Source organism: Magallana gigas, chromosome 10, assembly GCF_963853765.1.
Source record: "Magallana gigas chromosome 10, xbMagGiga1.1, whole genome shotgun sequence".
NCBI lineage: Eukaryota > Metazoa > Mollusca > Bivalvia > Ostreida > Ostreidae > Magallana > Magallana gigas.
In genome coordinates, this window is record NC_088862.1 from 9,705,042 (window position 1) to 9,732,636 (window position 27,595).

General features: G+C 34.9%; 3 protein-coding genes and 1 non-coding gene across 8 annotated transcripts; 1 reads left to right on the forward strand and 3 right to left on the reverse strand.

The window, feature by feature from the left end:
• The first annotated feature begins 149 nt into the window (after nucleotides 1-149).
• On the forward strand, nucleotides 150-17,057 carry LOC105336192 (coiled-coil domain-containing protein 34). Of its 2 annotated transcripts, XM_034454615.2 has the most exons (6): nucleotides 150-239; nucleotides 3,647-4,015; nucleotides 6,525-6,831; nucleotides 7,068-7,293; nucleotides 7,893-7,919; nucleotides 15,974-17,057. In XM_034454615.2, the coding sequence occupies exons 2-6, from the start codon at nucleotides 3,672-3,674 to the stop codon at nucleotides 16,123-16,125; spliced, it is 1,056 nt and encodes a 351-aa protein (XP_034310506.1). In that variant the 5' UTR covers nucleotides 150-239; nucleotides 3,647-3,671; the 3' UTR covers nucleotides 16,126-17,057. The 2 variants fall into 2 exon arrangements, with proteins under 2 accessions (XP_034310506.1, XP_034310508.1); XM_034454617.2 differs by lacking the exon at nucleotides 7,893-7,919.
• On the reverse strand, nucleotides 4,910-4,983 carry Trnat-agu (transfer RNA threonine (anticodon AGU)). The gene has a single exon. It is a non-coding gene; the product is annotated as a tRNA-Thr (tRNA).
• LOC105336082 (poly [ADP-ribose] polymerase tankyrase-1) lies at nucleotides 9,138-15,263 on the reverse strand. The gene is made up of 12 exons (XM_034454611.2): nucleotides 14,691-15,263; nucleotides 13,940-14,374; nucleotides 13,401-13,601; nucleotides 12,980-13,081; nucleotides 12,434-12,763; nucleotides 12,152-12,324; nucleotides 11,842-11,969; nucleotides 11,555-11,674; nucleotides 10,790-10,950; nucleotides 10,414-10,611; nucleotides 9,782-9,880; nucleotides 9,138-9,562 (listed from the first exon to the last, which is right to left on the reverse strand). Exons 2-12 carry the CDS (start codon nucleotides 14,372-14,374, stop codon nucleotides 9,302-9,304), a joined length of 2,208 nt encoding a protein of 735 aa, XP_034310502.2. The 5' UTR covers nucleotides 14,691-15,263; the 3' UTR covers nucleotides 9,138-9,301.
• On the reverse strand, nucleotides 16,245-24,938 carry LOC105320403 (myeloperoxidase). Of its 4 annotated transcripts, XR_010709899.1 has the most exons (16): nucleotides 24,555-24,931; nucleotides 23,768-23,885; nucleotides 23,335-23,546; nucleotides 22,122-22,310; nucleotides 21,606-21,651; nucleotides 21,115-21,230; nucleotides 20,803-20,901; nucleotides 20,601-20,690; nucleotides 20,134-20,347; nucleotides 19,678-19,789; nucleotides 19,045-19,205; nucleotides 18,702-18,914; nucleotides 18,192-18,358; nucleotides 17,621-17,723; nucleotides 16,627-17,288; nucleotides 16,245-16,586 (listed from the first exon to the last, which is right to left on the reverse strand). XR_010709899.1 is itself a non-coding variant. In XM_034454612.2 (15 exons), the coding sequence occupies exons 1-15, from the start codon at nucleotides 24,739-24,741 to the stop codon at nucleotides 17,228-17,230; spliced, it is 2,088 nt and encodes a 695-aa protein (XP_034310503.2). In that variant the 5' UTR covers nucleotides 24,742-24,931; the 3' UTR covers nucleotides 16,245-17,227. The 4 variants fall into 4 exon arrangements, 3 of the variants coding, with proteins under 3 accessions (XP_034310503.2, XP_034310504.2, XP_065928789.1); XM_034454612.2 differs by having other exon boundaries at nucleotides 16,245-17,288; XM_066072717.1 differs by lacking the exons at nucleotides 16,245-16,586; nucleotides 16,627-17,288 and having other exon boundaries at nucleotides 18,181-18,358; nucleotides 24,555-24,938.
• Nucleotides 24,939-27,595: the final 2,657 nt, after the last annotated feature.

Sequence of the window (27,595 nt, forward strand, 5' to 3'; positions counted from 1 at the left end):
ATACCTTTGTGGATACATAAAAAATTATTCCATATTGTTAAGATTGTGAATGCTTGTTAGTATCAGTATTCAAATAATTTCAGGATGTTTATTTCTTTTTTAATTTTTGTGATGCTATTTTTATCCAATGCATTTATAAATTTGTTGACTTCCTGTTTACGTTAGCGCCGGAGTAAATTTTGTGTTTTGACATGCGAACAAAACGGGAGTATGTTTTGATTTTATGACAAGGTTTAAATGTAAGTTTTTATTTTTATGCTATTTCTAGAAAACACAACCATATAATTCTTCCTTGTCGTCCTTTAAAAGCTGAGAATGTTTTGTGTTTTGTACAAACCATTTTGGTGTCTTGCAATATACACATGCACTTTATAAAACTTCTCTTTTGATTCACTCATTCTCTCTTGAAATACGTGTTAAAATTATCAAGGAAAGCACTTTCTTGCAGTAAATTGAGAAAGAAGGAGATAAGGGAAAGGGTATTACTATGGCATGCTTTGATGAAATCGATAATGTCTTGACTTCTTTGTTTTGATTCAAATTTTCTAAAATATCATTCCAATAGATTGTGAAAGTGTCAGTAAAGTTATTGGGATACATGTTTCTGCAATGCAGTCCTTGGTATTTTGTTCGCTTAATAAATCCACAAGTTCTCTTACATTTGCCAAGAGTCTGTTCGCCATAATTATTATTTGCCCTAGACATGAACCTTGTTGAAGTGTTCTCTCTGCTTGCTCTACTGGCTGGCGACCAGTTCTCGCCGAGTACCATATCTCGCCAGTACATTGTGACGTCATTTTTCGTATATAATTTTATGTGTTGATAAACTGACATCACAATGTACTGGCGAGAAATGGTACTTGGCGAGAACTGGTCGCACGCCAGTATTGTATATGAAAATGGTATGTTTAACGTACAGTTTGACCATGTTTAGGGCAAAGCCAATAAACACATTCACATTTTTTAAGATTAATTTGTATATATAGAAATATAGGAAACTTGCACAGAACTTGGTACACCTATCTATAGATGCATTCATTACATGGAATGATACTGTCTCAGTGAGTCTATGATTACATTATGATGTCAAATTCATAGAGGCGTCACTCGACAACTTCCGTCAAATTGACAACAGATCAGAACATTTGAAATGAAGTAGAAAAAAACAACTGGTTGCAGAAGAATAATAGATTTTATAAATCTTTTATTAAAGAAGGTTAGACGGATTGTGTTTTTTACTGACATTACAAACAATTATTGCCATACTTGAAGACATAAATTTCAACACTTTATTGTTATAAATAGTGATGTCACTGCATGTGAAATGATTTTTTATCCTCCATACATGAAAAGTTTTTCAAAGTTTATAGCATTTATTATAAGGAGTGAGATTTGCTCAGACTCACTGAGTGACCCTTGTAAAATAGCTTTTCTATGAGAAGCTTAAGATTCAGTTAAGGTGCAAATCAATTATTTTAACATGAAGCTTAATCTGAGTAAGATTACATTTCCAAAACATAAACAGTCTGTATCTCTTATCCAACCAGTGATCACACTGCAACTTAGGTTTGATCAATCCGTTGTACTTTTTAATAATAATAATATCTTACTGGCCCTTTATCATATCATGTTTATCTCATGTATTCTTGTTACTATATATAGGCACAATCTCCTGATTTAATAGCTCATTAGATTGATCTGTAAGGAAGTCATTGGTCACCAGCAGTCACATGGAGACCATGTATAACTCATACACCATCAGTAATGAAATATACCTCATTTTGAGCATTATGATGTCATTCTTAAAGTTTTACTACCGGTACATATGGATTTGTATCATCTTCGCAAGTCAAGGATTTCTGGGATCAAATCTTTCTACGGTTACAGTATACATACACTTTGAGGATATTAAGTTAATAAGTCGAATACATTTACCAGTTTCAGAGTAACATAATGTAATAAAACCAACTTTTATTCGTGAGCAGCAGCCAGAAAGTTCTGCGATTTCCAGGAGAGCCTATTCTTCGCGAAAATTTCTCGTTGCGAACTAACCTACGCGGGCATGTTAAGGCTACCCGATGGATTTGTCAGCGATATGTAGAAAGTCACTTGTCTGTACTTCACACAATATGACGTCATAATTAACTTTGACGTCACGATCTGCATTCCTATCGATAGTTCTCAGGGAATGTATCTTAACGTTAAAAGTGAATTATATCAAACCAGTATAATACCGCAAGTTTCCTTTACATAGATGCTGCCGTTAATGCTAGACTACAGAATTCATTCATATTAAAAACCAGCATCAAATAATCAGCAGTTTTAAAGCTTCGTTTTAAGTAAAAGACTATTTATAAACTAGTGGTTTGGAGATTCTCCCTGCTACATGTAAACAACTGAATGAAGAAATTTTAATGCATGTAAAAACCAGCTTGGCGCAGGTGAAAGATCAACACAATTTTAAAATATTTTATGTAAAATTGGTAGAGAATATAGGTACCAATATGAATCGTGCTTGGGAAACCTACGGATTTACCCCACTCTTTTGTAAATCGCTTTTGATTAGTAAAAATGTGCATAATTTTGATGATTTGTGGAATGTTTCAACAATATCTTCCATAAACGAAATATCTATTTCTTTCCCAAGCAATAACTTCAAAGTATATGACTTACGAAAGGATTTTTCTTAAAAATATGTATAATTTAATGTCATTAATCACCTGGGCCGATGCAATTTAAATAGATCATTTGCAATATTAGGATTCGCCCGTCACGTGATTACAAAGTACATATGACATCATAAAAATGCATCAAATAAAATGTTTAACATCGATGTCAATAAATGTAACATAAATTTTAAGAAATACCCCCGGTCAAAGTATTTTTGCGATGATTCAAATAATATCGTTTTCAAGCCATATTTTAGCGTCGGGACGCCTTAACATTGCTGCGTATGCCATATGATTGTTATAACAACCTTGCAGTCGGAAAATCACTTGGCCTTTTCTGCAAGTTGACAAAAAAGCGATGTTCCTCATTATTTGAATCTTTTTTTACTTTATGCAATTAAATGTTGCAAATTAATGTAATGCATGTGTGCTAATAAATATATCTCAAGTATATACATTGTTTCTATGAACATGGCATACAAAATATGGAAAAATTGATTTAAAATTATATTTATGCTATTTGATAGACTTTGCTGTGTGTTGCTTGAATGATGTTTTCAAGGATTTGAAAACTCCATAGTCATGTTCGATCTGGCTTTATTGTTTATAGATAAATTTTACCAATAATCCAACATATTGAAAGTCATACCTATTCAAGAAGATGACAGCTGGTGAATTATATTGCAATAAATATAATTATGTAGAAATTATCTTTAAAATTAATTTACTACAATATGAACTTTGACCGACTTTATATGTGTAGATTTAATATAAAAAAATATGTATTCAAACATAAAAAAATTATACAAAGTTGTTTTGTTTCATATGGGATATATCATACAGATATTGATTTATCCGCCAAAACCTGTTAAATAAATATATTATGTATATATTTCTGAAACTCACCAGTGTTCTACAGGTGGAAGCATGAAATAGCTAGGATTTTATTGTTAAGATAATTACTGGTTTGATTTCAGGCCAGAAATCGTAAATGAATAAACCATGAACACTAGACCGCGCCCAGTCACTGCAACAGTCACCAAACCAAAATGGATGGAGCCTCACGTGATTCCCCGGAGGTCAAGGTCGCTAGAGTCCAATGGATCCACAGCTTCCTTGACCTCTGTCCTTGATCACGACAGTTACGAGAGTCCCGACCTCAGTGAGGATGAGTGGGAGAGGGAGGAACTAAGGAGGAATGTGGAAAACGAGGAAAAAACCATACAGCAGGATCGCAGAACCGCCCGAAACCGGGGCTCGTACAAAGCGAGGGCATCATCAGCAAAGAGTCAGGATAGGGTCAAATTTCAGCGCAAAAATCGCATCACTGCACACCAGAAAGACAGGTATGGCATATTTGATACATTCATGTAAATATGGGAACTGTACATTGAAACAAGGATTTATTGACTGTCATGCATGAGAAAATATATTTTGAAATTAGCAGAAATTGGTGTTTTAATATATTATTTAGCACTCATTTCGATTCAGTTAACACAAAAATGCTTTTTATACATCTTGGGTGTGCAATATATGGATCTAGAAACTCTTTTAATTTTGTTGAAAGCTTGATCTTTTCATTCCCGTACGTTGCCATGCATTGATAAATATAGTTGTAGGTAAATACAAGGCAAGTAAAAATACATTTTTAATATTGAATAAGGCTTATATAAAAAATTGTTCTTGATACAATTTGATTGATTTACATGTGTATTTATAAATGACTCTAAAACAAAGTCTATATTTTTATTGATATTCTTAGTTACCATTATTTTTAACCCATTTTATAACTATGGCTGTTTTTATTGTGGAATTACCCAGGTAAGTGGCAGCAAAGCCTGCAATACATTAACATCTTTTGACTAACTTCCAATTTATTTGATATTAAATCAAAAAGCTTGACAAATGTCACTTGGAGGGACTGCTCTTTTAGTTGGTGCCAATCCCATTTTAAAAATTTAAACAGAAAAAAGAACACTGAAGAGGAAAATAAAATGATAGTACAGTTGGATTAAAAACTGTTTAATTATAGAATTGAAATGCAAAAAAATCATTCATAAAAGAAGTATAGGATGAAGACACTTCTTAGTTAAATTATAGCATGTACATGTATATGATTCTTGAATATATTTAAATTAATCAGCAAAACCCCTATTCCAAAACATGCATGCAAGTATTTGGGTAGTACATACTGTAAAAAATGCTCAAATTAAAAAAAAATCAAAAAAAAAAAATCAAAAAGGCTCCAGGGGGAGTCGAACCCTCGACCTCCTGTTTACTAGACAGGCGCTCTAACCAACTGAGCTATGGAGCCGTTGTAATCGGGGTCGAAAACATTGTAGAAATAACTTAGCTACCCGGTATATGGCGGTGTACTTTTAAATCGAACAGGTGAATTTATGTCATTTCGTTAAGATTTCACGGCTGCCGTGTAGAAGTTTACGCTAACTACTCTCGCCTTTCTTGTATAATTTATTATATATATACACTACCACCGTATCATGTCACATTGGGACGATCGATAATTCTCAACACACGTGTGGCCATGTGGTCGTGTACATTTAATGTGCGTAAGCATTTGGTAAGGCGGGCCTTCAAATCGTCCTATACTTCACTAGAAGACGGAGTCATGGGCCCTATAAATTATATATATGAACTTTATATTCACATACAATTTATACTTTTGTGTATAAAGGGGGGGGGGGGGGGGGTACACACCTTTACCGCGTATCGTATACAGTACATGTGTATATTGGTCTGTACGTGTACGTGTACATATACGCATGCGCGGATCTAGAGGGGGGGTCGGGGGGGTCCCGACCCCCCCCTGGAAAATGAAAATTTATTAAATTTACATAGTAAAATTATCGCGAAAATATGCCTCGGACCCCCCCTGGCAAACACAATTATCCTTCGGACCCCCCCCCCCCCCCCCCCTTGGAAAAATTTTCTGGATCCGCGCATGTATATACGTATTATACGACAGAAAAAAACCTTTTAAGTTTTACTGAACAACGAACAGTTAGCCTGGTTCATATTGAATTAGACGTTAGTAATAATCGCAACACACCACGACCGTGTTTATTTTTTAATTTTAAGATAAAATTAGAGCTGTAGTTTTCCCCCGATTTCACAGCTAGTGTTCATACGGAGGATAAAGAAACCGCCACCTTTATTATGTCGGCCCATTATGCAAATCCATAGCTCAGTTATTTCAAGGGGATGGGGGAGGAGGTAAATCGCTGGCCTCGCGTCCTTTTTTGCTTGTCACGATCACATGACGATGGACCAACAGGATTCACGATCGATCTTGATAATGCAAAATATATATAAAGTATGTACAAGACTAGGGCCGAACATTCCATTCTACAATAGAATTTGATACGAGCAATTGAATTATTAAATTTAATTGCGTAATTTCCTTTCTAAAAAGATGATATGCCTAGTTCAAAGTCCAACCGGTAGCAGTGATTCTGAAAACTGTGTATTAGGGTTGAAGCTAGAAGTTGCAATTAGCTATTAATTCATGTATATACATTTAAATATTTGAAAATTTTTACATGAATGTGTTAATTATTACTATCCCCACAATATCCTGCATTTTTAATGGTTTAATTATTTTTTAATGACTTTATATAGTTTTAATGACGTACAATATTAATTTATATTATATATATATATTTTAATCAGCTTTGACCATGATAAACATGCATTGGTCATGTTCACAGTTTGTTTGTTAAATCTATGGCTGGCATGGAAAATCATGATTTCAACATGCATGCTCCATGTAAACCTAACATAAAATATATGCATTTAATTATATGCAGTCTGAAGTTATGAATGTTACTATTTCAGGTTAGCTGATTATGACACAACATCAGGACACAGTGAAAACATGGACACTGGCTTGTCACCATGGGAACAATGGCTGATACAGAAAACGAAGGAAGAGCGAGTGAAAAAACAGCAAATGAAGAAGCATAAAGTAGAAGTCCGAGAGCAAAAAGAACAGAAAGCGAAGGAAAGACAGCAGAAAGAAGAAAAGGCGGAGGAGAAACGCTCTGAGTGGCTGAAACAGAAAAACTATGAGGAATCATTACGGAAGAAACTGGAAAAGCAGCGGATACAAACAGAAACTGAGATAAAGGCTCAGCAAAATATGGTGAGAAAGATCAGAGAATGATATATATATTTTATATGTAGAAACTAGAAAAAGAATGAAACATACATTGGGGAGAGAGAGAGAGAGAGAGAGAGAGAGAGAGAGAGAGAGAGAGAGAGAGAGAGAGGAGAGAGAGAGAGAGATACCGTATAGTTTATGATTATTACTTGACTGGATTTACAATAAATAAATTAATACCAGTATTAAAATTAAATGAATGAATATCAAAATTCCAGATAACTAAAATGAAAGCAGAGAGAAAATTTGAAGAATGGAAAGAGAAGAAAGAAATGATGGAAAGAGAAAAGAAAGAACAAGAACTTCAGAAGAAAAGAGATATTGAGTTAGCAGAAAAATGTAAGAAAATCAAGGCGCAGCAGAAATATGAGGAATGGCTGAGGAGTGCAAAAGACCGTCCAAAGTCATCGCAAAGCTTCGGTTACTCAGGTGGAAAATTAACAGGTGGGTTCAGAATACATATTTTAGTATACTTTAGAAACATGAGGCATGGGAGGGGGTGGGGGAAATTTTTTAAGCAAAGGGGTCAAGATCTCCTTTTGTAAATTTCCTCTGTCAGGTTTATCTCCCTTTCCTTCTCCCCATTTCAATAATTATCAAACATTGTTAACAACTGAATAAGAATTCATCAACTTTTATCTCTGGTGGGCCCTTTTCCTCCATATTGGACCCCTATCCAGAATAAAAGGAATAGATTAAGCATTACCGATACCGGTACATATACCAGTATTTAACATTTGACATTTTTTTGTGTTTAGCAGTTTTGGGGTGTTCTTTCACATTTTATACCATGTAAACACTCCAACCTCCTTGCCATCAACACTTTTAAATGACTGAAAAACAAAAAATTAAAAACAAAACAAAAATTATAAAGATACTGAGCATTTATTTCTATGGAAGGAAATAACATCTCAAAAAATCCTCCTTACAGTATTGAGAAATAAACTCACTGAGTTCAGTAGTAAAGAAGATATATAACATGTATCAAATATCTTTTGAATTAAAATGCCATAAATTGTATACCAGAATTTTAACTCTTGTAGAAGTACACGTACAACATTCAACATGGAGTGAGTTCATTTTATATGTGTATATATGCGTAGCTAATATAAACAGTGTATATTCTTGTGTGTATGAATGGTTCTATATACATATAAAGTTGACTAGAAAAAAATTCAAAAATATGATAAATTTTTTTTTAGAAATTATATTCATCAAAGTTTACAAAGGGTACTCACAACTAATGCATGTACATAAAGCAATTTACAGAACAATAAATGTAGTGGGACATATGTAGGATTTTGACTAAACACCTTTTGGCTAATACATGTATAATAGAAACTCATGATATATAACTCAAACGAAGCATATTTTTATATGGTACGTAGTATCTAAAACAAGCGTACCCTTAATTAATTAAACAGAACAACAGTCAAAAGACTATATACACAGGGATAAACTTAAATCCACCAATTAAACTATATATATGCACATGAGCAAAAGGAGTTAATCAGAATAGTTCTTACAAAGTACAAAAAAAAAAATAGAGACACAAAAATGTCATAAGAAACAAGTTGATCAGTCAATATAAAATAGTCATGTTGAGTAGTTATCATTTATTAGTGTATACTTGCATTAATTTTGTGAATATTACAGTAGTATCAAAATTCAGTAAACATCAGAACAGGAGTTCATTATAACAAATTACACATGTACTGTACCTGTAATATAGTGCTTTATATACCAGTAGTTTAGTCAAATAGCTCGTTGAATGTAAAAGTAAAAATTATTTTATACATTTATGCATATAAGCATGTACTTGAAATTGTGTATTTAATACATTCAACATTGCTATCAAAACAAACTTAAAGCTTATTAATAAGCAAATAAAATATATTTAATCTTGAATAAACTCGATGTGAGCACTGAAAACTGAAAGCTTTGCTAATTATTGCAGCATATAATCCTTAATATGTCTAAAATTTTAAATTCTGTTAGGAGTATTTCATGATAGAATAAAATAATCAACAGATTTAGCTTGTGACAAACAAATTGACGTTTTATTGCAAGCTTTGCCCCAAAAATTTTGGGACATGCTCCCTGAGATTTAAATCTACAAAAGAGAAAAAAATAAATATCTATCCCATCACCTTGTACATGTATCAAAATACAGTAAATTCAACAATAAAAAAAGTTTTCTAATATCATTGCATGTCCTAAATGCATATATAAAAATACACTGTATAAAAAAGGGAGCATTAGCCTATAAAAGCCTTCAACATTAAAAGCTAAACCATTAAAACAATCTTTTAAATATATATGATTATATTTCTTGAACATTATAAAGCATGCATGCTCCATTTGATAATTTCTTGATCATAAGGTAAGATCGAACAGTCATTAATGAGACAAATGTTTTGTAACGAAATCAATAATTGTTACAATGGACACATTAAGAAGTTGAAGTGACTGGATTTTCCGTGCTTTCGCTTTGGTTTGGTGCTTGTTCCGACACAGTGGTTTGTTCCGTGTTCTCTTGATTCTCTTTTGCTTCTTTCTGTGCTGTATCTGTTGTTTCTGTTGACTGGTCCCCGCCATCCTGTGCCTTTTCTTGGTTCTCAGACATTTGGTTGGGTGATGATGTTAAGGTTTCTTTGGCTATTGCTTGAATTTCTGTAGGGTTTTCTTTGTAGTATGAAGGAACTCTTTGGTACTGTTAGAAAACAAATGCATTAAAAAACTGTATTAAAGAAACCCAAAGAAGCTTTGGTGTAATTTAGTGTTGCAAGGCAAGTTAAATTGAAATTAGTCACTGTTTTACTATGACCAATTGCCTATTGTTATTTTATGAAAGATGTTTTGTGAAAATACGGATAAAACAGCTTATTTGGTGAATGAACAAATGTTTGATGTCTCAAGAAAATCAGCTTACCACATCTTTGGCATTTTCATCTGCTCCATTCGACAAGAGCAATGTTTGAATGTCCACATTTGGCAGTCCCATAGCATAATGGTATGGAGTTCTGTTCAACTGTTGAAGAAATACAAGGAATGGATTTTTATTGATTGAAATATTGGAAAACATATGTAATATTTTTCAAAGTTCACTGCATTTATGCTTTTTGTTTACCTTTAATTTTTTATGCTGAGCTTGACCTTTTTATACTGAGTTTGACCCAATTTCTTATGTGGCTGTCTCTATGCTTTTTTTTTTATCTGTTTGTTCTACTAAGTTTGACCTCATTTTCTCCTTATGCTGTCTACATCTATATGCTGTCTCTATAACTGACTTTATCTTTATATTTAACTGTGTCAGGGTATGCTGTCACAATATGCTCTGTGATATCTCTATGCTGTATCTTTGCTTTCTCTATACCGACCTGATCTTTACATTTGACTGTGTCAGGGCATGCTTTCACAGTATTCTCTGTGATATTTCTATGCTGTATCTCTATGCTTTCACTATACTGACCTGATCTTTACATTTAACTGTGTCAGGGTATGCTTTCACAGTATTCTCTGTGATATTTCTATGCTGTATCTCTATGCTTTCTCTATACTGACCTGATCTTTACATTTGACTGTGTCGGGGTATGCTGTCACAATATGCTCTGTGATATCTCTATGCTGTCTGATCACTGCTTTGTGTAGAGGACTTTGGCCTGTCTTGTCTTTCACCATAGACATTTTCTTGTCTAGCTGCTCCTGAACAGTTGTCAGGTCCCCCTGATGCACTGCTTGAATCAGATTGGTTATCTTGGACTGTAAAACACATATTTAATTTTTATTTTCATTTGCTATCACTACACAGCATTTGAAAAAAAAAAATAAGAACCGCCGATGTCCCTTTTTGGCATTATCACATGAAGATTAAGATATTTCTATGGAATTCCAACATTTTAGAGAAATGAAATAGTGGTCGTTACTTGTGTTAACTAACCTGGACTTGAGGAATGGACTGTAGAAAGTTTTTGACTTCTTCAGTTTGAGTCTCGGAACTAAGCTTGTTTATGATTGGCTGAAATTCTGTGTAACCATCCAACAGCAATTGTTCTACCAAATTGAACTTTCCTTTTTCTACCAGTCCTCTTATAAAGTTATCTAAAGAAAAAAAACAGAATTGTGAGATATTAACTAGATGTACATATTTGTAATTTACAAATCAAACCAAGAGAAAGAGAATTTGTAATATATTTCTTGGTAGCAGTTAACCAGTAATCTCAGCAGAGATTGGGCTTGGCTTAATATTTATACTGTAAATTCCTTATTTTACGCGAGTACTTAATTCCGCAATTCCACTGTTTTGTATCAAATCGCGAGAATACATAATTGCAATCACTAATGTTTTGCAATAATTTACTATAGTTTAAAACTGTCTGAAAAATAAAATCAAGATTTTAAAATCTGCGAGGGTTGTCTTTCGCGATTTTACGTAGAAATTAATTCCTCACGTTTAAATAGGAATCTACAGCACTGAGGCTTTCACCAAATCTCAAGACAGTCCTTCGTAATTCATTTCTGGAAATTATGCCCGAACTTTGGTCATTTGTAGTGGTTAAAGTACATGCAATCATCATAATTACCATGTGTCTTGCTTTAATTTTGAAGGACTAACGTGAGATAAGGTGAAAGCTTCAGTCCAAATATCAAGCTAATTTAAGCTAAATCTGTTTTGAGATAAGTAGTAGCGGTGAGCCATATTTACCGATTGCATTAATATTGTCCTGAACACCACTCTCCACAGCAACATCTCGTGGAGTCTTGCAGGAAATGTCCCTCTCAGCCAAGTTGTACCCAAGATTCAGCAAAGCTGTCAGGTCCGCACCTGTTGAAGATATAAGAGTTTGAACATTCCTGATCATTTTGCGTATCCACAAGCTGTTCTGCACACTCTCCTCTCTCTCTCTCTCTCTTTCTAAATCTGCTCTCTTCTCTCTCTCTCTCTCTCTCTCTCTCTCTCTCTCTCTCTCTCTCTCTCTCTCTCTCCTGTACCTTCTTGAGCTGCCAATTTGTGTAGCTCTGTCTGTCCCTGCTTGTCTTTTCCATTGGCCTCCTCCTCACTCTCCTCCTTCACAGTATCCAGGTTTGGCCTCTGGGCTAGAGCATCCATTTCTCTTGCCCTACAGTAAAACCCATACATTTGAAATGTATCATTTCTTACGAATAATTGTTCTTAAAGTAATATACCATTTTACCTTTAGGCCTATACATGTAGTTCAATTTAATGTCTAGATACACGTAAAAAAACACCATTGAAAAAGATTTTCACAATGGCCTTCTAGACACCCAAAGAACAACATACTGTCTCTGTAGCTCCTCCTTCTCCTTCCGTCTCTTTTCTTCCTCCTCCCTCTCCCGCTCCAGTCGCTCCGCCTCCATGATGGATTTCTGCTCCTCTCTGATCCGCTCCCGTTCCTTCTCCGCGGCTGCCGTCTGCTTCTCCTCCTCTCGAATCTCTCGCATCAATTGCTCTTGCTATAGTTAAAGTCATGGTACAAAAATTGTCTGAATTGAAAGTATTATCACTTTTACATGAGAGAGAGAGAGAGAGAGAGAGAGAGAGAGAGAGAGAGAGAACTATTACCTTTTCAATGTAATTCCTGTTCTCGCGGTACTTGTATAGCCACTGTCCCAAGTACTCTATTGGATCCCAAGGTCGACAGTCGGCTATTTCAGCTAAAGCCAGGGTCAAGGCCGTTCCTAAGTGCTCTGCTACGTATTTACCGTCTATTGTAGTGGGTGGGGGAACACGTTTCGTTTTGAGGTTAGTAGAGATGTACATATGATGCGAACCGGAAGTAGCCAGTTTTGGTTCCGGAATTGGACTGGATAATATGTCCTGTATTCTTTGACGGACTTTTGTAATTTCAATGAGCTGTGTGTTGTCATAGTAATCACGTGGTGTGCGACCTTCCTGTGAAAAAACAGAAAATGAAAACCACGACCTTCAAATTATTCGCTACAGAATTTACTGTAGAATGATATCATAAAAGGTGAAATAATTCAGAATTGCCACAGTGACTTTTAACTTAACATGACTTCCTCTGAAGGAACCCCTTTACAAACATATACAAACTCCGACCATACAGAGACACTGTACACAGTGAAACGCTTTAAGCTTTTTCCTTACCAAATCCACGGCATCTTCTTTTGCACCGGCATTTGTGAGCATAGAGTAGATGTAGCCAGCGTCGGGTAGACCTGCAGCGTAATGAAGCACCGTTCGTCCCATCTGTAACGGTGCAGTTTATGATAATATAGTATGACACCACATGATACTTTCAGACATTGTAATAATGCGTAAAATCGTAATTCTAATAATTTTAACCAAAAAAAAAAATCGACATCATTGCATTATAGGAGTAGATAGTTTCCTGTATCAAAACACATGTATGTTTAAAATATTTTGTGAGTTCTTGTTTGTTTGGCTTATCTTGTGTTCAAACGAACAGTCACATTTCAATGCTTATTTTTAAGACTGCTAAATATTGGCCAATATTGTTTTTATACAAAAAAAACATTGACGATTTTCTATCTTTTTTATTACGTACGTTATCTTTGTGTTCAATGGCGAATTTGAATTCCTGAATGAACCATTCCACCATCTCCCCGTACCCCGTCACCACGGCCTTGTGGAAAGGGGGGAGGCCCGTCCGGTCCGCCGCCAGGATAAACTTCTTCCGGTCCAGTAACTGCTTTACATCTCGTGTGTTACCGTCCTCTATCGCCTTGTGTAATTCTGCCACTTTCTCCTAAGGAATGAATTATTTATTAGATAGCTGCCAGGTGTTTTAATATGAATTATTTATAACTACAATGTAGTTGCAAGTACATGCAGTTGCAAGTGTTTTTATTATCTTGATATTGTTTACCGTTTATTGCGAAATGTAGATAGAAGTCGAAAATTTATGTATACATTTAATTAAACATTCATTTAATATTGCAATTTTTTTTAATAAAAAAAAAACAATACAAAGAGAAAGCTGTGTAGGTTTCCTCTTATATCGAAGATAATAGATCCCATTGTTTGTTACATACGAGTTGAAGATAATTTATATCAGAAAACAACAGAATTAACAGAATCACAAACCTGAACATCGCGGATTTTTGAAACGAAATCACACAACTCGGCGGAGACATTTTTTGCCTGGTCAACAGACACCGGCCAGAACACCCAACCGGACAGCAGCAGTTTCTCCAGCTCATCCACTCGACCTCTCAAGATCCACGCCTTGACGTGGTTCACAAGAATAGTCTCGTAATCTGGATCTAAGTTTTCGGCTGAAAAAACTAGATCCGCCACTGTTTGGCCATCGATATTTCGGGCCGAAAAGTCGGCGATGCCCTCCAAGAGGATTTTGAAGACCTCGGGGGTAGCACAGAGGCGGACTGCCTCGTGGAGCGGGGATTCTCCCGTAGCGGATCTAAGAGGAGTGGATCCGTCTGCTGTTTTCAATGCTGCGCGCACTTGCTCCGGTTTACCGGCTTTAATGGCCTCCAGCAGTTTTTCCCTAATTGATGCCATCTAATAAAGATGTAACAAATTTGCTCGTCATGAAAAATTTGCCATAGTCATGAAATGGGGAAAAATCGATGAACAGAAAATTCGTCTGTTTTGCACAATGCTTTTTGATGATAACATATGAAGTGGTTATTAGGTTTTCAGTGCCTGTCCATCAATAGAATAAAGATTTCACAATCGTTCAAACTTCATGTATTTGCAAGTTAAAGCTATCACTTACTGCTTTTATCTGCTTTATAGTAAACATGACATATTACATAACATACGCTGCACTAGTATTTACAATGTTTAAAATGATTACACGTGAAAAACTTCATACCTGGATTAGCAATGCACGAGTGATCCCCGGAGTTTAAACAATAGCAAGGTGAAAACAATATCCTCTTTCGCAAAGCAACTGTAGAAACAGACAGCGAATCGGTCTCTAGGGATGTTGTTTATCTTGACAACCGTTGAAAACCGGCTCAACAGACAGTGAAGATTTTAAACAATTAATCAATACATGTAAATATATGGGATCAACGACTTTCACCTTTAGGTAGACATTTAAATGGCGAAACGTCCTCGGTTATGAAAATAAAGTCAATATTTTAAAATGGCCTTTCAATAAAGACCGTCCTTTTAAATGGTACTGCTGGGCTAATGATGTTTTCACTCTTGTGTCAATAATTTCCGGTTCTATAAATACATGAATTGGTATCGAATATTTAAATCTCTCAAATCACATTGTTCATGTTCTTTTCGTAAAATTTCACTCCACAATGTTGAATTCGTCCATAATAAATACATTTTTAAGGCGTAAAACTGTCGGGATTTCAGGGTTTTTAATTTTATTTCACTTTATTTATTTTTATACCGGTGATGACCAAAATAATCCACCAAACAATATTCTATTTAGAGGGTTGAAAGGTCGCGACCTTTTCATAGGCTGTATTGATCTCCTTCACAAGAAGAGACCTTAATAAAGATATAGGAATATACATGTACTTAAATTTGAAAGCTTACATGTATGGAATTTTTCTTTACTTAATAATAGTTCATAGAGAAACAGATCATTAATTTTCTAAAATTTTCAATTAGATTAGATGGGTAATGTGTTGATCACCGAGCGTTCATAAAATAATGAGTAGGTTTTTAAATCAAATCAAATGTTGTCGACAAATATAACTTTAAACAAACAATTCAATAACTAATACGTGTACATTGTAGTCCTGATAGAAGAAAATATATGGATCAATTTCAATTTCAAATGTGTTTAGTAACTACTGACGATGTAAAACTTTCATACATGTCAAAACTTTATAATCATTATAATCTCTTATATATATTTTTTGCACTTTTATATATATTATGTTTGATTCTAAATATGCTAGAAAAAAGTTGCTTAAAAAATACCCTTTTAGATAATTTATATGTTTATCTACTTTAATAATTAAAATCAAAATGTCATTTTAATTTCTCAATTTCAATACATGTGTATGATTTAAAAAATTCAAGCTTTAATTGCAATAGACGTAATCTGACAATTTTTGAAAGAGTTGCATTGCTTGTTTTACATAGATCGATCCGCCATCACCTTTATTTTTTTTTATTTATCAACAGGTTACCATGACACCGGAGCATACCCAGCGCCAACATTTTACAACCCCATTCCTTGGCATCCAATCCCTATTCCAAAGACTCAGAAGACAGAACGACCAAAATCTCGAACCCGATCGAAAAAGTATGTCTGGAACCCGCAGAAATATTTTTGAGGATAGTTTTCTTTTTAATTACGATTGATTGTGAATCAGCCCCGACTTCAATTGTGTGCATGTATGCATTTGAATGTAGATATCAGGATTTATTCCAGAAAAGCTTTTCAGATATTAGATATCTGTTTCAAGTGTTAGATATTAGGACATTTAGATTCGGAAAGTGTGTTTTTACATTAAAACATGGATCTCCACATTTACCGATATGTTGTGTCATTTTCCTCTTCTAGTTCGAACTAATATAATGCCATAATAGAATAGATAGGAATTAATTGATGTGGTGTATTAAATTAGCCTAATAGGTGCATGTAGAATAAATCATCTGCCCCTTGCTATGGAAATATAATGTTTTTCTTCAAGTGTTGACGAAAAGTCATTGTTCTGATAAAACTTCTGTGATACGTATATATTGTATATTTTACTACGACATATAAAAGGAACAAGAAGTTTGGAGTTCGATTCTGTTGTAAATTGTATGTACATGCTGTAAATTGTATGTACATGCTGTAAATTGTATGTACATGCTGTAAATTGTATGTACATGCTGTAAATTGTATGTACATGCTGTAAATTGTATGTACATGAATGTATGTTTTTATTGTTTGTGAAACTTTCGAGGAGATATTGAAATTCTTTAGGTAACAGCATATTTGTATGTCTCATGTACGATACGATATTGGCTACTAGCTAAAAAACCGATTCTGTTTATTCATCATTATTATTTGATAACTAGCGCGAAATTGTTTTGACTAAAGGCTAGGTTTGTTACATATTTTATCTTCATATTCAAAGTCAGGAATACGCTTTACTCCACGTCTCTGTACATGTGTCTCTATGTCTGTCTGTTCGTCCCACAAGGCAATGTTTATAATATATGTAGCTTTGTCTGTTCTTTTATTTATTTTGATATTAAAACTGAAAAAGAAGTTTAACTCCTGTTTGTTGTCATTTGAAGATTAATGAGAAAATAACGCCGATGCACACTGCATTAACATGCAAGTTATTTTGCCATGAGCTTCTTTTAAAATGATCAAAGTTGATAATTTATTGATTATTGAGCAAACTGTTTAAACAGTGGTATGGACGCCTGTTCTTTTTAATTCTATTTTTTCCATGCTTCAAAGTTTAGTTTTGGAATCTTCTTGCAGGAAACAAGTGGGTTTCTGTAACAGCAAACCACATGAGTTATATACTTATATGTAGTTATGTATATGTTGATGTCACCCATATTGGTCATGTACAATGTTCACACTTAGTGCTTTGGAGTTGACTTACTAGTATACAAGGACAATCAGCATGTATATGTTAAATATGCATTGATGAGGATTAACAAAAAATGCCAAATTTCAATATATCATCTCGGCAAAATTTGAATTTCGAATAAATTGGGATTTTTTTCTACAAAATATGCAATAGTTCTTTTGTAAGTGCAACTGTAAACTGCAAAATACGGCAAAATAAAACAGTGTCACTTTTTTCAGACGTTGTGTCCTACCCTTTGTGTTGGATTTCAAACGCGTCCCTCTGGATTTCTCCTATGTCTAGTACACTGCAGATGACGGAGGCCAAGGTCACACTACGAATGACCTTGAGCTGATCTAGTAATAGTCAAAAGAAAGAATGAAAGCCAAGGTCACCTTAGGTTCTATTAAAATATAAAAGTTTACCATCAAAACAATGTATATATAATTTTAAAAAAATGAATGTCAGAATTACCGGTATATCAAACACACACTAAGGTCAAGGTTCATATATATAAAATGTGTTTTAATTTTTTGACCTTTAAATTTACATCCGGGCGGTTTTTCTTAGGACATACTAAAGAACGAAATGTTTGGAAAAAATAATTTTGTAATATTTGTCCTATTATAACACAAAAGACAAAAGTACTGGCATTTTTCAAGGAACGATGCACATACACAATTAATCCCAAATAAATAATAAACCATAATGATTGTTAAACATAGGAACATCAATTTAAAACCTGGTATATAAAACATCCGTTTTACGTTACTATATAGTTCTTCATACAATCATACCTGTGTTGAAACACACCTACTGCTTACCTGGGGTGAATCCCCCAACTCCAGGGTTCTCAAACCAGTATCTATCTCCAAACTTCAGGTCCCGGAACTGCTTCCCGATCAGACAGTTAAAGACCGGACCAAGAACGCTGCCCTCCTCCGGAAGTTCCGACAGTCCCCCGACAAAAACGTCAATGTCCGTCACCAATCTATTAATTGAGGCAATTCGGATCTAAAGTACGTGTATTTTATGTACAAAATAGAAAAGACCAAGAAAAAAAATGCACATATTTCGGTTATCAAACTGAATACAATATGTTTTTTAAATTCAAATATTGGTGTTGTGTGAACACCTTCTTGGTGTTCTTGCGACACTAGAAACTGAATAAAATTTGGTTTTTATACAATTTAGTTTGTTCCTGCAATAAAGTTATTTAGAGCAATTGATGCGGTGAATAAAATTATTTATCTCCTCGATTGGTGCATCGGAATTCTGTAATCTGAAACATGATGAAAAAGAAACAAAATTTGTTTAGAAAAAAAAACACGAACTCGTAAACATTTGATAGTTTTTCTCGCGTATGAATATCATGATCCTCCAGATGCTCAAAAGTGGTTGGTACACTGAGGCCGCAGTGCTTCCTCCAGTCCGCGTAAGGAGGTAGTCCGTGATCCCGCCCTCTCTGTATGTTGAAGGCCCCCAGGTCAAAGCTCAGGCCCTGATTGTCGACAAATAGATTGTTCCGAACTGCCGACTCGATTTCTCTTGAAGAAGTGAAATGAAAGCAAATAAAAAATATAATATAATATGTACTTGACATTTTAGACGATAAAGACCACTTTCATTTTCTCATCCATTTTCTAGACAGGCTTGTTATATGAAAAGAAGAATTACCTGTCCACGAGTCTAGAACTGTTCCTCAGCACAAATCGGATGAGGTCGGGGAGGTAGACCCCCCTCTGAGTGACCACTAGATGTGGGTCAAGGAGAGTGTCCTCCAGCTTAAAGGTCCGCCTCGTCATGTCGTGAAACAGGTAGCCCATTTCCGGGGGAATCTGTAAAAGATGCAAATAAGATGTGAAGCATATAATGTATAATACAATGTAATAAATACAGTAAAATTTTACAGATTTTGAATACAATATAATTATTGCTAAATCCATAGAGTTCATAAGCAAGCGTTTACCCATTTACTGTTTGGGTTCTTATCATTCCTTTAAATATCATAAAATGTATATGTATAATCAGGTACCAGTCATGCGCGGATCTAGAGGGGGGTCGGGGGGGTCCCGACCCCCCCCCCTGGAAAATGAAAATTTATTAAATTTACATAGTAAAATTATTGCGAAAATATGCCTCGGACCCCCCCTGGCAAACACAATTATCCTTCGGACCCCCCCCCCCCTGGAAAAATTTTCTGGATCCGCGCATGCCAGTTTTACTTTCTTTCATAAATAAATAGCTTGTTAGGTATCGTTCAACACTATGCATAAGAGAATAAAATTAAGGAAGCTACGATTATCGTACCATTGAATGACCGAATCGGAAGACCGCCGCTGCGACCACGTTCTTCACAGAAGGATCGATCTCCTGGTCGTATCTGGTCTCGTAACCATGCTCCTTCAGGCTAAGATTGCGCCTTCAACCAACAACCGATAATTTTCTATCACAGTTCAGTATAAATAGACAAACGTTGATTCATTAGATCTTTTTATTTGTATACTATGTCGCTATTTTGCTTTTAAAGAAACCAAATATGTTGCGTCATAAAAATATTTTTTGCTAGACAAGTCATAAAAGCTAGGTAATAAAACTAAAAAATACAAACCTAGAGCACGATGAAATAATAATTATGTATTACAATGTTTAAAAAATGATCTCATCTCGATATGCCGATACTTTTTGGGAATTGCACAGTTTGAAGTCAGTGATCTTAGAAGTTAAAACATCGCTGAGCATGCGCAATGATTATTCTTCCAGTACCTTGCAATGGTCCGTGGTGACAATATCTTAGGTAAGTAATGTTTATAAGTGATTAACTGCATCATGGCGCCTAGGATTTTACGAGTCTCTTGGAATATTTTATATGAAGACCAAGACTTATTTTTGGCCAGCTGCCGGACAATCTGGTTGTGGAGCCTGACCCACAGCACGTGCATCCCTCCCAGGGCCGGATTCTCACTCACGCGTTCGTCACCTACAACGACGGACAACTCTGTACAGTTTCAGTGGTACTCATGTAGTATCTTTACAATTAATGAGCAGATGCGCAATTAGCAATAAAAATGGTTGAGGTTTCTGAATTGTACATGTATTAGGCTGCTGGGACAGAGGTGGAGATTAAGAAAAGCATAACATGCCAGAGGAAGCTAAACTGCTTTATTTTCTACATTATCTTAATTTAATACTATATACTTAAGCGGTTTGTTTGACTGTGACGTGATTCTGACCTGCTATTGGGCAGTGGTCTCTATCGTTGCTTAAAGTTTTGCAAACGCCTCCTGGTGGAAGTAAATTATACTTCGTCGTGTTCAAATATCCTTGTAAGGAAACAAATCAGCAGTTTCATTTCAATACTTCAAAAGAAATAAATTAGTCTTTTGTTTAAAAACATTCTTATAAAATTGCACAGATTTTTTTTCTTCAAATTACCATGTGGTGCATTCAGAAGAGCATGAGATAGCAGACTATCGCCGTACACGTTTCCAGCGTCTATGAATGACGTCAGACGATTCACCTGCTCCCTATGTCCTTAAAAATAATTTTAAAAAGTGAAATGAATAGCTATAAACTGTTTCAAATTTTTTTGTTGAAATAATCCCTATAAACAAACTTAAAAATGGCATCAACAAATAAAAAAGCATATAGTTTTATATTTTGAAAAAAATGAAAGTCGATTTTTTAACCGGTAAGAAATTTCAAGGAGTTGTTTCATTATATGATGGAAAAGTACAATGCATGTACCAGGGGCACATCCGTCGTAGGACTCTGCAGGAATGGAGCGAGAGAAGGACATACAGTTCTGTCGTCCTCTGAAATGGGGGTCGTCCGGGGGAATGTCGATCGGCAGGCAGTCCAGACTGTGGACCCAATACAAGGAATAAGACTAACATGTACAAGATAAGGATTTTTTCTTTTAAAAATAAGTGGACTTTTATCACCATTTAGCTGTACAGACTGTTACATGTAACAAACTTTAATTCGCGACAACTTTATTTTGCGATAAAACTCCCTGGTTCGGGGCAACCTATTTTCGTTATGTAAATCTATATTCGCAAATCGAGTCTCTTTGAAAATCGCGGGTACACCGTCTTACCAACAAAATACATGTAACAAGATTCTTAATGTTTTCGTGAAAAACATGTATATACATTCCCGCGATCATGTGAACATTCTATATACAAGACAAAACAAATATTGGCCCTAGCGAATTACATATTTGAACAGAAACTCACTGGTCAGCATCTTCGTCACAGCATTTAAGTTCCTCTCCATCCTCATCTATAAAACAAAGTGTCAAGAAAATATCCTTTTTTTCTTTTTCTTTTTTCTAAATAATCAGTGAATGTTTTATTTATTTGATACACAAAATTGACATCCTATGATCTGTGCACATTGATTGTGTTCTGTATATAAGTAATTGTATATATGTGTTCGTGATAATATTATGCTTGAAATTTAAGCATAATTATTAATTTAAACCCATTGCACCAAACAGTTGTTTGATGGATTGAATCTCCAACTCATAGAGGAAATAAAGAATGTTAGTCTGTCTGATATTCATAACCTGTTTTATAGCAAACAAAAACATGCTACATGTAATTATAAGTCTTCGTATATGTGTATTTTTTTTCTTGCAAATTCAAACGACTGATTTGCTGCAAATCGCCATATTATCAATACCCCCCCCCCCCCCCGGTAACATTAACCTTCTGTACAGAAACTAGAAATCAAATATACATGTGACTCACTGGTTGACACGGGAGTCAGAACGACGTCATGGATCATGAACTGACCCCAGGTGAAGGTCATCAGAGACAGTTTTCTGTCCTTGGGGGTGGGCTTCCCTGGATGCGGTCCCTGGAACATTTCGTTACTGATCAGGCGTGGACTCAGCAATGGCTTCCCAGTTCCCGATAGGTTCCGTGGTTGTGTAATTCCTAGATTTTAAAACTAGATTACTATTTGATCATGGATAGCTCGCAGGGTAAAACTCACATATATATATATATATTATGGGACTCGAACATAACAAATTTAGGTTATGAGAAGATCCCCTAATACTGTAAACCAACTATTATTCGCGACGACTTTATTTCGCGATTTATCCGAGATGAACTGGTACGCGGCGACTAATTTTCGCGACTAAACCTTATCCACACCTGTTTCTTTTATTACAACTATGTGGTAAATACTGGTCTGCGGCGAGAAATATTCTCGACAATGAAGCCCTCGCGAACCTCGCGAAAATTTCTCGCGCGCGAATAATAGTTGGTTTACAGTATCTTAACAATTTCTTAGTATACTTTGTTGAAGACAATCTAGGATCAGATCGAATAAACATTATTAACCTTTGAAAAATCACTGATTAAATCAAGTCCAGTAGTTTGAATTTTTTATTTAAAGAGGCTGGATTGTCAACAATTAACCAATCAGTCTACCTAAAACTTTCAGATATATATTTTTTAACCAAAAACTAAATCATAAAGTAAAACAACCATATCCATATATTTTAGATTTATTTCAACCAATTTCTTTTGTCTTTATGCAAGTCTCTTCTTCTAAAGGAGATCGATTTGTCTGAATTTTACCATAACCATCCAGCTCCCCAATAAGCAATAAGTTTTGATTATTTAAAAAAAAACCAAGTCAATGAAATAAAACTACAGAAAATGCATTAAAATCTATGTATAATTATATCAGACTTGTAGATTATAGATACGATGAAAACTGTTTCATTGTTGCATGGGAAATACTTCCCACTCCAATACATTGCAATGTATACCGGTGTGTATAATTTGAACTTCGTATACCTTAAATTCGATAAATATGAGAAAAAAGTAATAAATAAATAAATAAATAAATAAATGAAAACAAACATGTAAATGAAGTACAGTTAATTACGTTAAAAAACATATAGATACTCCGAAAGGCAAAGCTTTCCTTAGTTACTTGTGTAATTACCGTCCTCGTACTTGGGTGGAAGATATCGGGATTGAGTGGCACCACGTGATCCAAGGGTGGGGTACAGGAGGTTGTTACAGCGACCGTCGGCAGAGCGGTATGGCGACCGGACAAACTCGGAACACCTCAGGGATGATCGTCGACAGAACTGTCGAGCAAAGGAGTCCCGATAGGCCTTTGATCTGACTAACTGTGTTATGTTTTTGCCAGACCTACATACGTGAAATATTTCTCCATTTTTTACAGAAAGAACATTGAATCTAATCAAGAGAGATCGGAATAAGTATTCGAATTATTTGTCTTCGAATTCTAACGGTGTATTAAGATGTTGATAAAGGTTACACCGAGTATGCTACTTGTGACGTCTTTATTTATTTTCGATCAAGATACGTGTATGTGATATTTTTCTACGATTTAGGTTTGAATTACTTACAATTTTACAAGTTCTTTGTTTATTGCTATGTACAGTCTTCCAGCATCCGAGGTCAATCCTTCAGAAAAGGTCTGTTTTCTTATGAAAGTGAAAAGTTGTTTTTCATCCCTTGGAAGTACTCAAAAAAGAAAAAAAGAAAGAAAGGAAATATAATAGTACATGAAAATGCGGTTAAGCAGAAAACATTCACATAATCCATCTGTATTAATTTTCTCGAATACATAGTCTGCGGTAAAAAATAAAAATATTAAGTTTTTATTTCATTCATTTTAAACAGAAATTGAAAGTTTAATCTCAGTCTGATTAAAATCATGCTCGTCAGGGTCTGACAAGTATCAACAGGAGGTCATCATCGCATGACCTTGACTTCTGACCAATTAGGGAAAGGCTTTCACTGCTTTAGAAAATCTATTGGAACTCTTCAGAAGGAGAAGGAAACATTAAATCATGCTTGTTTTTCAATACTAACTCCAGTATTTAAGAGTTTCACTTCTCATAAAACAGATTTAAGCATGTCTGTGATTTATGGGGTATATTAAGATCGATTTCAAAACGATACCTGTCAGACCCTGACGACCCTGACAAGAATAAAAGGAAGGGTGGAGGGTATAAGGACTGAGTTAACATGGGTCATAAAAGTTTTTTTTGGTTTCGGTCATCATTCTACAGAAGAATTTTACATAAAAAGCATGAGACACTAATGTGAGCTTATTTGACTTTTAAATCTCCGAAGTTTTAAGCTGTTTATTGAAAAAAAAAACCCCAAAAAACCCCAGATTTCACTTACCCTGATCGTCTATATTGGTGCATGTCCTCTCGAAACTGACGTATCGGTAGCCATTATCTATAGCCTGAGCCACAATGTCATCTACGGACACTTTGTCCGTTGATTTGACCACTGGCAGACATGTCTGTAACAACAGACATGTCTGTAACAGGATCGCGGATGTCCTCAGTAAGAAAGTCCAAACCATAGCAAGCTTTTTTCGTTTCCAGTAATGGTTGGTCTATGGAACCTTGCACGTATCTCTGAAACTCACCAAAACATCCTACATACATAAGCACGTCGTTTGGAATTACTTCTGTTACTAGTACGTACGTTAATGTGTGCTGTTTTAAAAAACAGTTTCAATTTTACTCCTGCGACACTTTAGGTTTTCTTTAAGAAAGTAAAAAAAAAAATCCTTAATTTTACTTACTGTAAACGTATTACATTTGGCTGTGTATTCTATTTAGCGCTTTTGGCGGAATGCAGCCCTCCGCTAAATCAAGTATATCGCTAAATGTCATACATCTATGTATAAGAATAGTCACATTCAGGAATACGCTAATTCAAATCCACGCCAACTTGTTCGAAAACTAATTTCCGCCAAATATCGTACACGCCAAATACAATACATTTACAGTATTTTGTTAGCGACGAAACCAACGTAACAGCTACAAACGACCTTTGATCGGGTTTGAGTTAAAAAAGATTTTTTTTTTGCACAACGAAGTAAAGTACACAAAATTTAATTTGAAAAAAAAAACACCAAACAAAACAAACCAAATTATAGAAACGGACAAAATAAACCCCAAAAATCAAAAGGACCGAAAACTCACCAAAACCAAATGTTGGACCATTGTTAACACAGGCAGAATCCAGCAATCTATAACTTGATACCATCTGTTACTTTGATAAAAAATATAACATGGTCCTCGCAGTGTTAATCCATCCTATTCAAACAGAACTGTTTCCAGTTCGTTTCCTAAATTTGCATTCGTAAATATTACATGCATGTAAAACATTTCTATAGCAAAACGTATCGAGGAGAGGGTATACTTAAACAATGAAACGCTTTCTTTGGTGATTCATGCGGAATATGAAGGTATTGACATTGCAGGAAAAAACCCCACACAACCCGCGCGTAACTGGGTAATATATTGTTTTTCTGCAATGATCGCTACCTTTATAACCAGCATGAATCATCAAAGAAGGCATTGTAATGTTATTTATTTAATATTAGTTTTTACACAAGTTTGAAGCTTTGAATATACTACAAAAGCAAATGTGTAAATTGCAATGTCCAAACATTCAGAATTGACTTCTCCAAGCAATGTTGAACTCTAGTCTCGTTCAACCAAACGCTCGGCTGACACCGTACATATGTAAATCTCCGACAAGGATTAACGGAGACAGCCGAGCGTCGAGTTGAACGAGACTATATTGAACTCTGGCGTAGGAATACATACGACTACAAAAAATATTTAAATTGTTCGTACCATTTAAAATCTGACTATTTTCAAGGTATTTATAAATAAGTTTCCTTGAAAAACAATGCTTTAGCATGCATATATTACATCGAATTTATCAATGATTTTCAAGAACTAAGTCTTGTCAGCAGCAATGATTTGTGCTGAGGTCCAAACACTGTTTCACTTTCGGTTTCCCCGAGTAACTGCATAGGAGAGTTGATTAAAATCAACTCCCAAAAATCCATAAGTTGGTAACTTAATAGTAAGTTGTTTGAGAACGTTCATAAGCGCGGCCATAACTTCAACCACTTAATTTTTACAGTCTAATATCTGGTTTTCTAAGATTAATTCTCGTTCTATCCTTCTCTATATCCTCCATAATTTAAATGTTGATTGATATTAAATAAAGCGTGCTATTGTTCTAAATACACAACCGTTGTGTAGGTTACATCCCCTTACTTAGATACATGTCACTCTTTGCCGCTATTTTTGAATTATTATTTTTCATTTTTCGGCAATAAATAAAAATATTCAGACGTGTAAGGTGGTGCTTTTGTATTATTTATTTGTTATTCTATCGTTATTTCACAAACTAGTCTTAATTTAAAGCAGATATATATGGGAATTATCGATTTCAAATTTGAGGGCAATACACCTTCTTAACGACGAGCTGAGACAGAAATATCAGCACCGAGGGCGATACAGCCCTAGCTTCCGGTTGCTGTCTCACCTAGTCCAAAACACGTGTATCAGGGCTGATACACTACTACTTACTAGGTATAGGATATAGACATGTTCTTCACTCTCTAAACAAAATATATAAAGAGTGTAGTTTTAATTAAATGACCAATGGTCACATGAGCTCTTGAAACGTGTGAAGATTAAGCCCATGTGGTCAGAATTAATTGATTCAAATTATACAAATTACAAATTAACCCGGCCAAAACCATCCTCCGTAACTCCAACCATTGAAAATCCATATTATGTACATGTATGTCTTATTATATAAGGCAATGTTGTAAACCTTGTTTATGGTTTTTTGTATTCTTATTTACGTAGCCGGTTGGCATTTTAACGTTATTTTCGATTGTGTAAAGTATTTATATGTTTTCATATATATGTATATTGTCTCTCCATACGGGGCTACTTGACTTAAAAAAGAATAAAATTAAAAAAAATAAGAATTATATGTACATGTTTTCTTGTTGTCAACAATGAATGCCTTGAAATTTATTAAAACTTTAGGTATTTGTAAGTATTTTTGATAAATTTGTCAACTATATCTATGATCACACATTATTTTGTGGTAGTTCAGTGTGAACATCAGCTAAGCCAGCCCCCCCCCCCCCCCCCCCCCCACGTGCTGGGTTTTTTTTTTTTTTACCCTGCCGGTGTCGTATAATTTAAGGTCCGCCCTGTAAAATGGTCCGGCCGGACCTTTAATGTTAACATTTAGGGTCCGGCTTTCCCCTATAAGAAAAGGTCCTACCCGTAGTGACTTATTTAAAGTTCTCTTAAAGTAATTATTCTTTTTGCTCCTGTACATGTATCTTAAAGATGTCTTTGTTTATGTTATCCAATCGTACATTTGCG

Coding starts and splice junctions, on each gene's coding strand:
- LOC105336192 (XM_034454615.2), top strand. CDS start 3,672: ATGAACACTAGACCGCGCCCAGTCACTGCAACAGTCACCAAACCAAAA. Junction 4,016..6,524: donor ACTGCACACCAGAAAGACAG/GTATGGCATATT, acceptor TTACTATTTCAG/GTTAGCTGATTATGACACAA. Junction 6,832..7,067: donor TAAAGGCTCAGCAAAATATG/GTGAGAAAGATC, acceptor TCAAAATTCCAG/ATAACTAAAATGAAAGCAGA.
- LOC105336082 (XM_034454611.2), bottom strand. CDS start 14,374: ATGGCATCAATTAGGGAAAAACTGCTGGAGGCCATTAAAGCCGGTAAA. Junction 13,602..13,939: donor CAAAAATCCGCGATGTTCAG/GTTTGTGATTCT, acceptor TTCATTCCTTAG/GAGAAAGTGGCAGAATTACA. Junction 10,612..10,789: donor AGTCCATTCCTCAAGTCCAG/GTTAGTTAACAC, acceptor TGTGTTTTACAG/TCCAAGATAACCAATCTGAT.
- LOC105320403 (XM_034454612.2), bottom strand. CDS start 24,741: ATGGTTTGGACTTTCTTACTGAGGACATCCGCGATCCTGTTACAGACA. Junction 19,790..20,133: donor TCACCACGGACCATTGCAAG/GTACTGGAAGAA, acceptor TGTTGGTTGAAG/GCGCAATCTTAGCCTGAAGG. Junction 19,206..19,677: donor TCCGATTCGGTCATTCAATG/GTACGATAATCG, acceptor CATCTTTTACAG/ATTCCCCCGGAAATGGGCTA.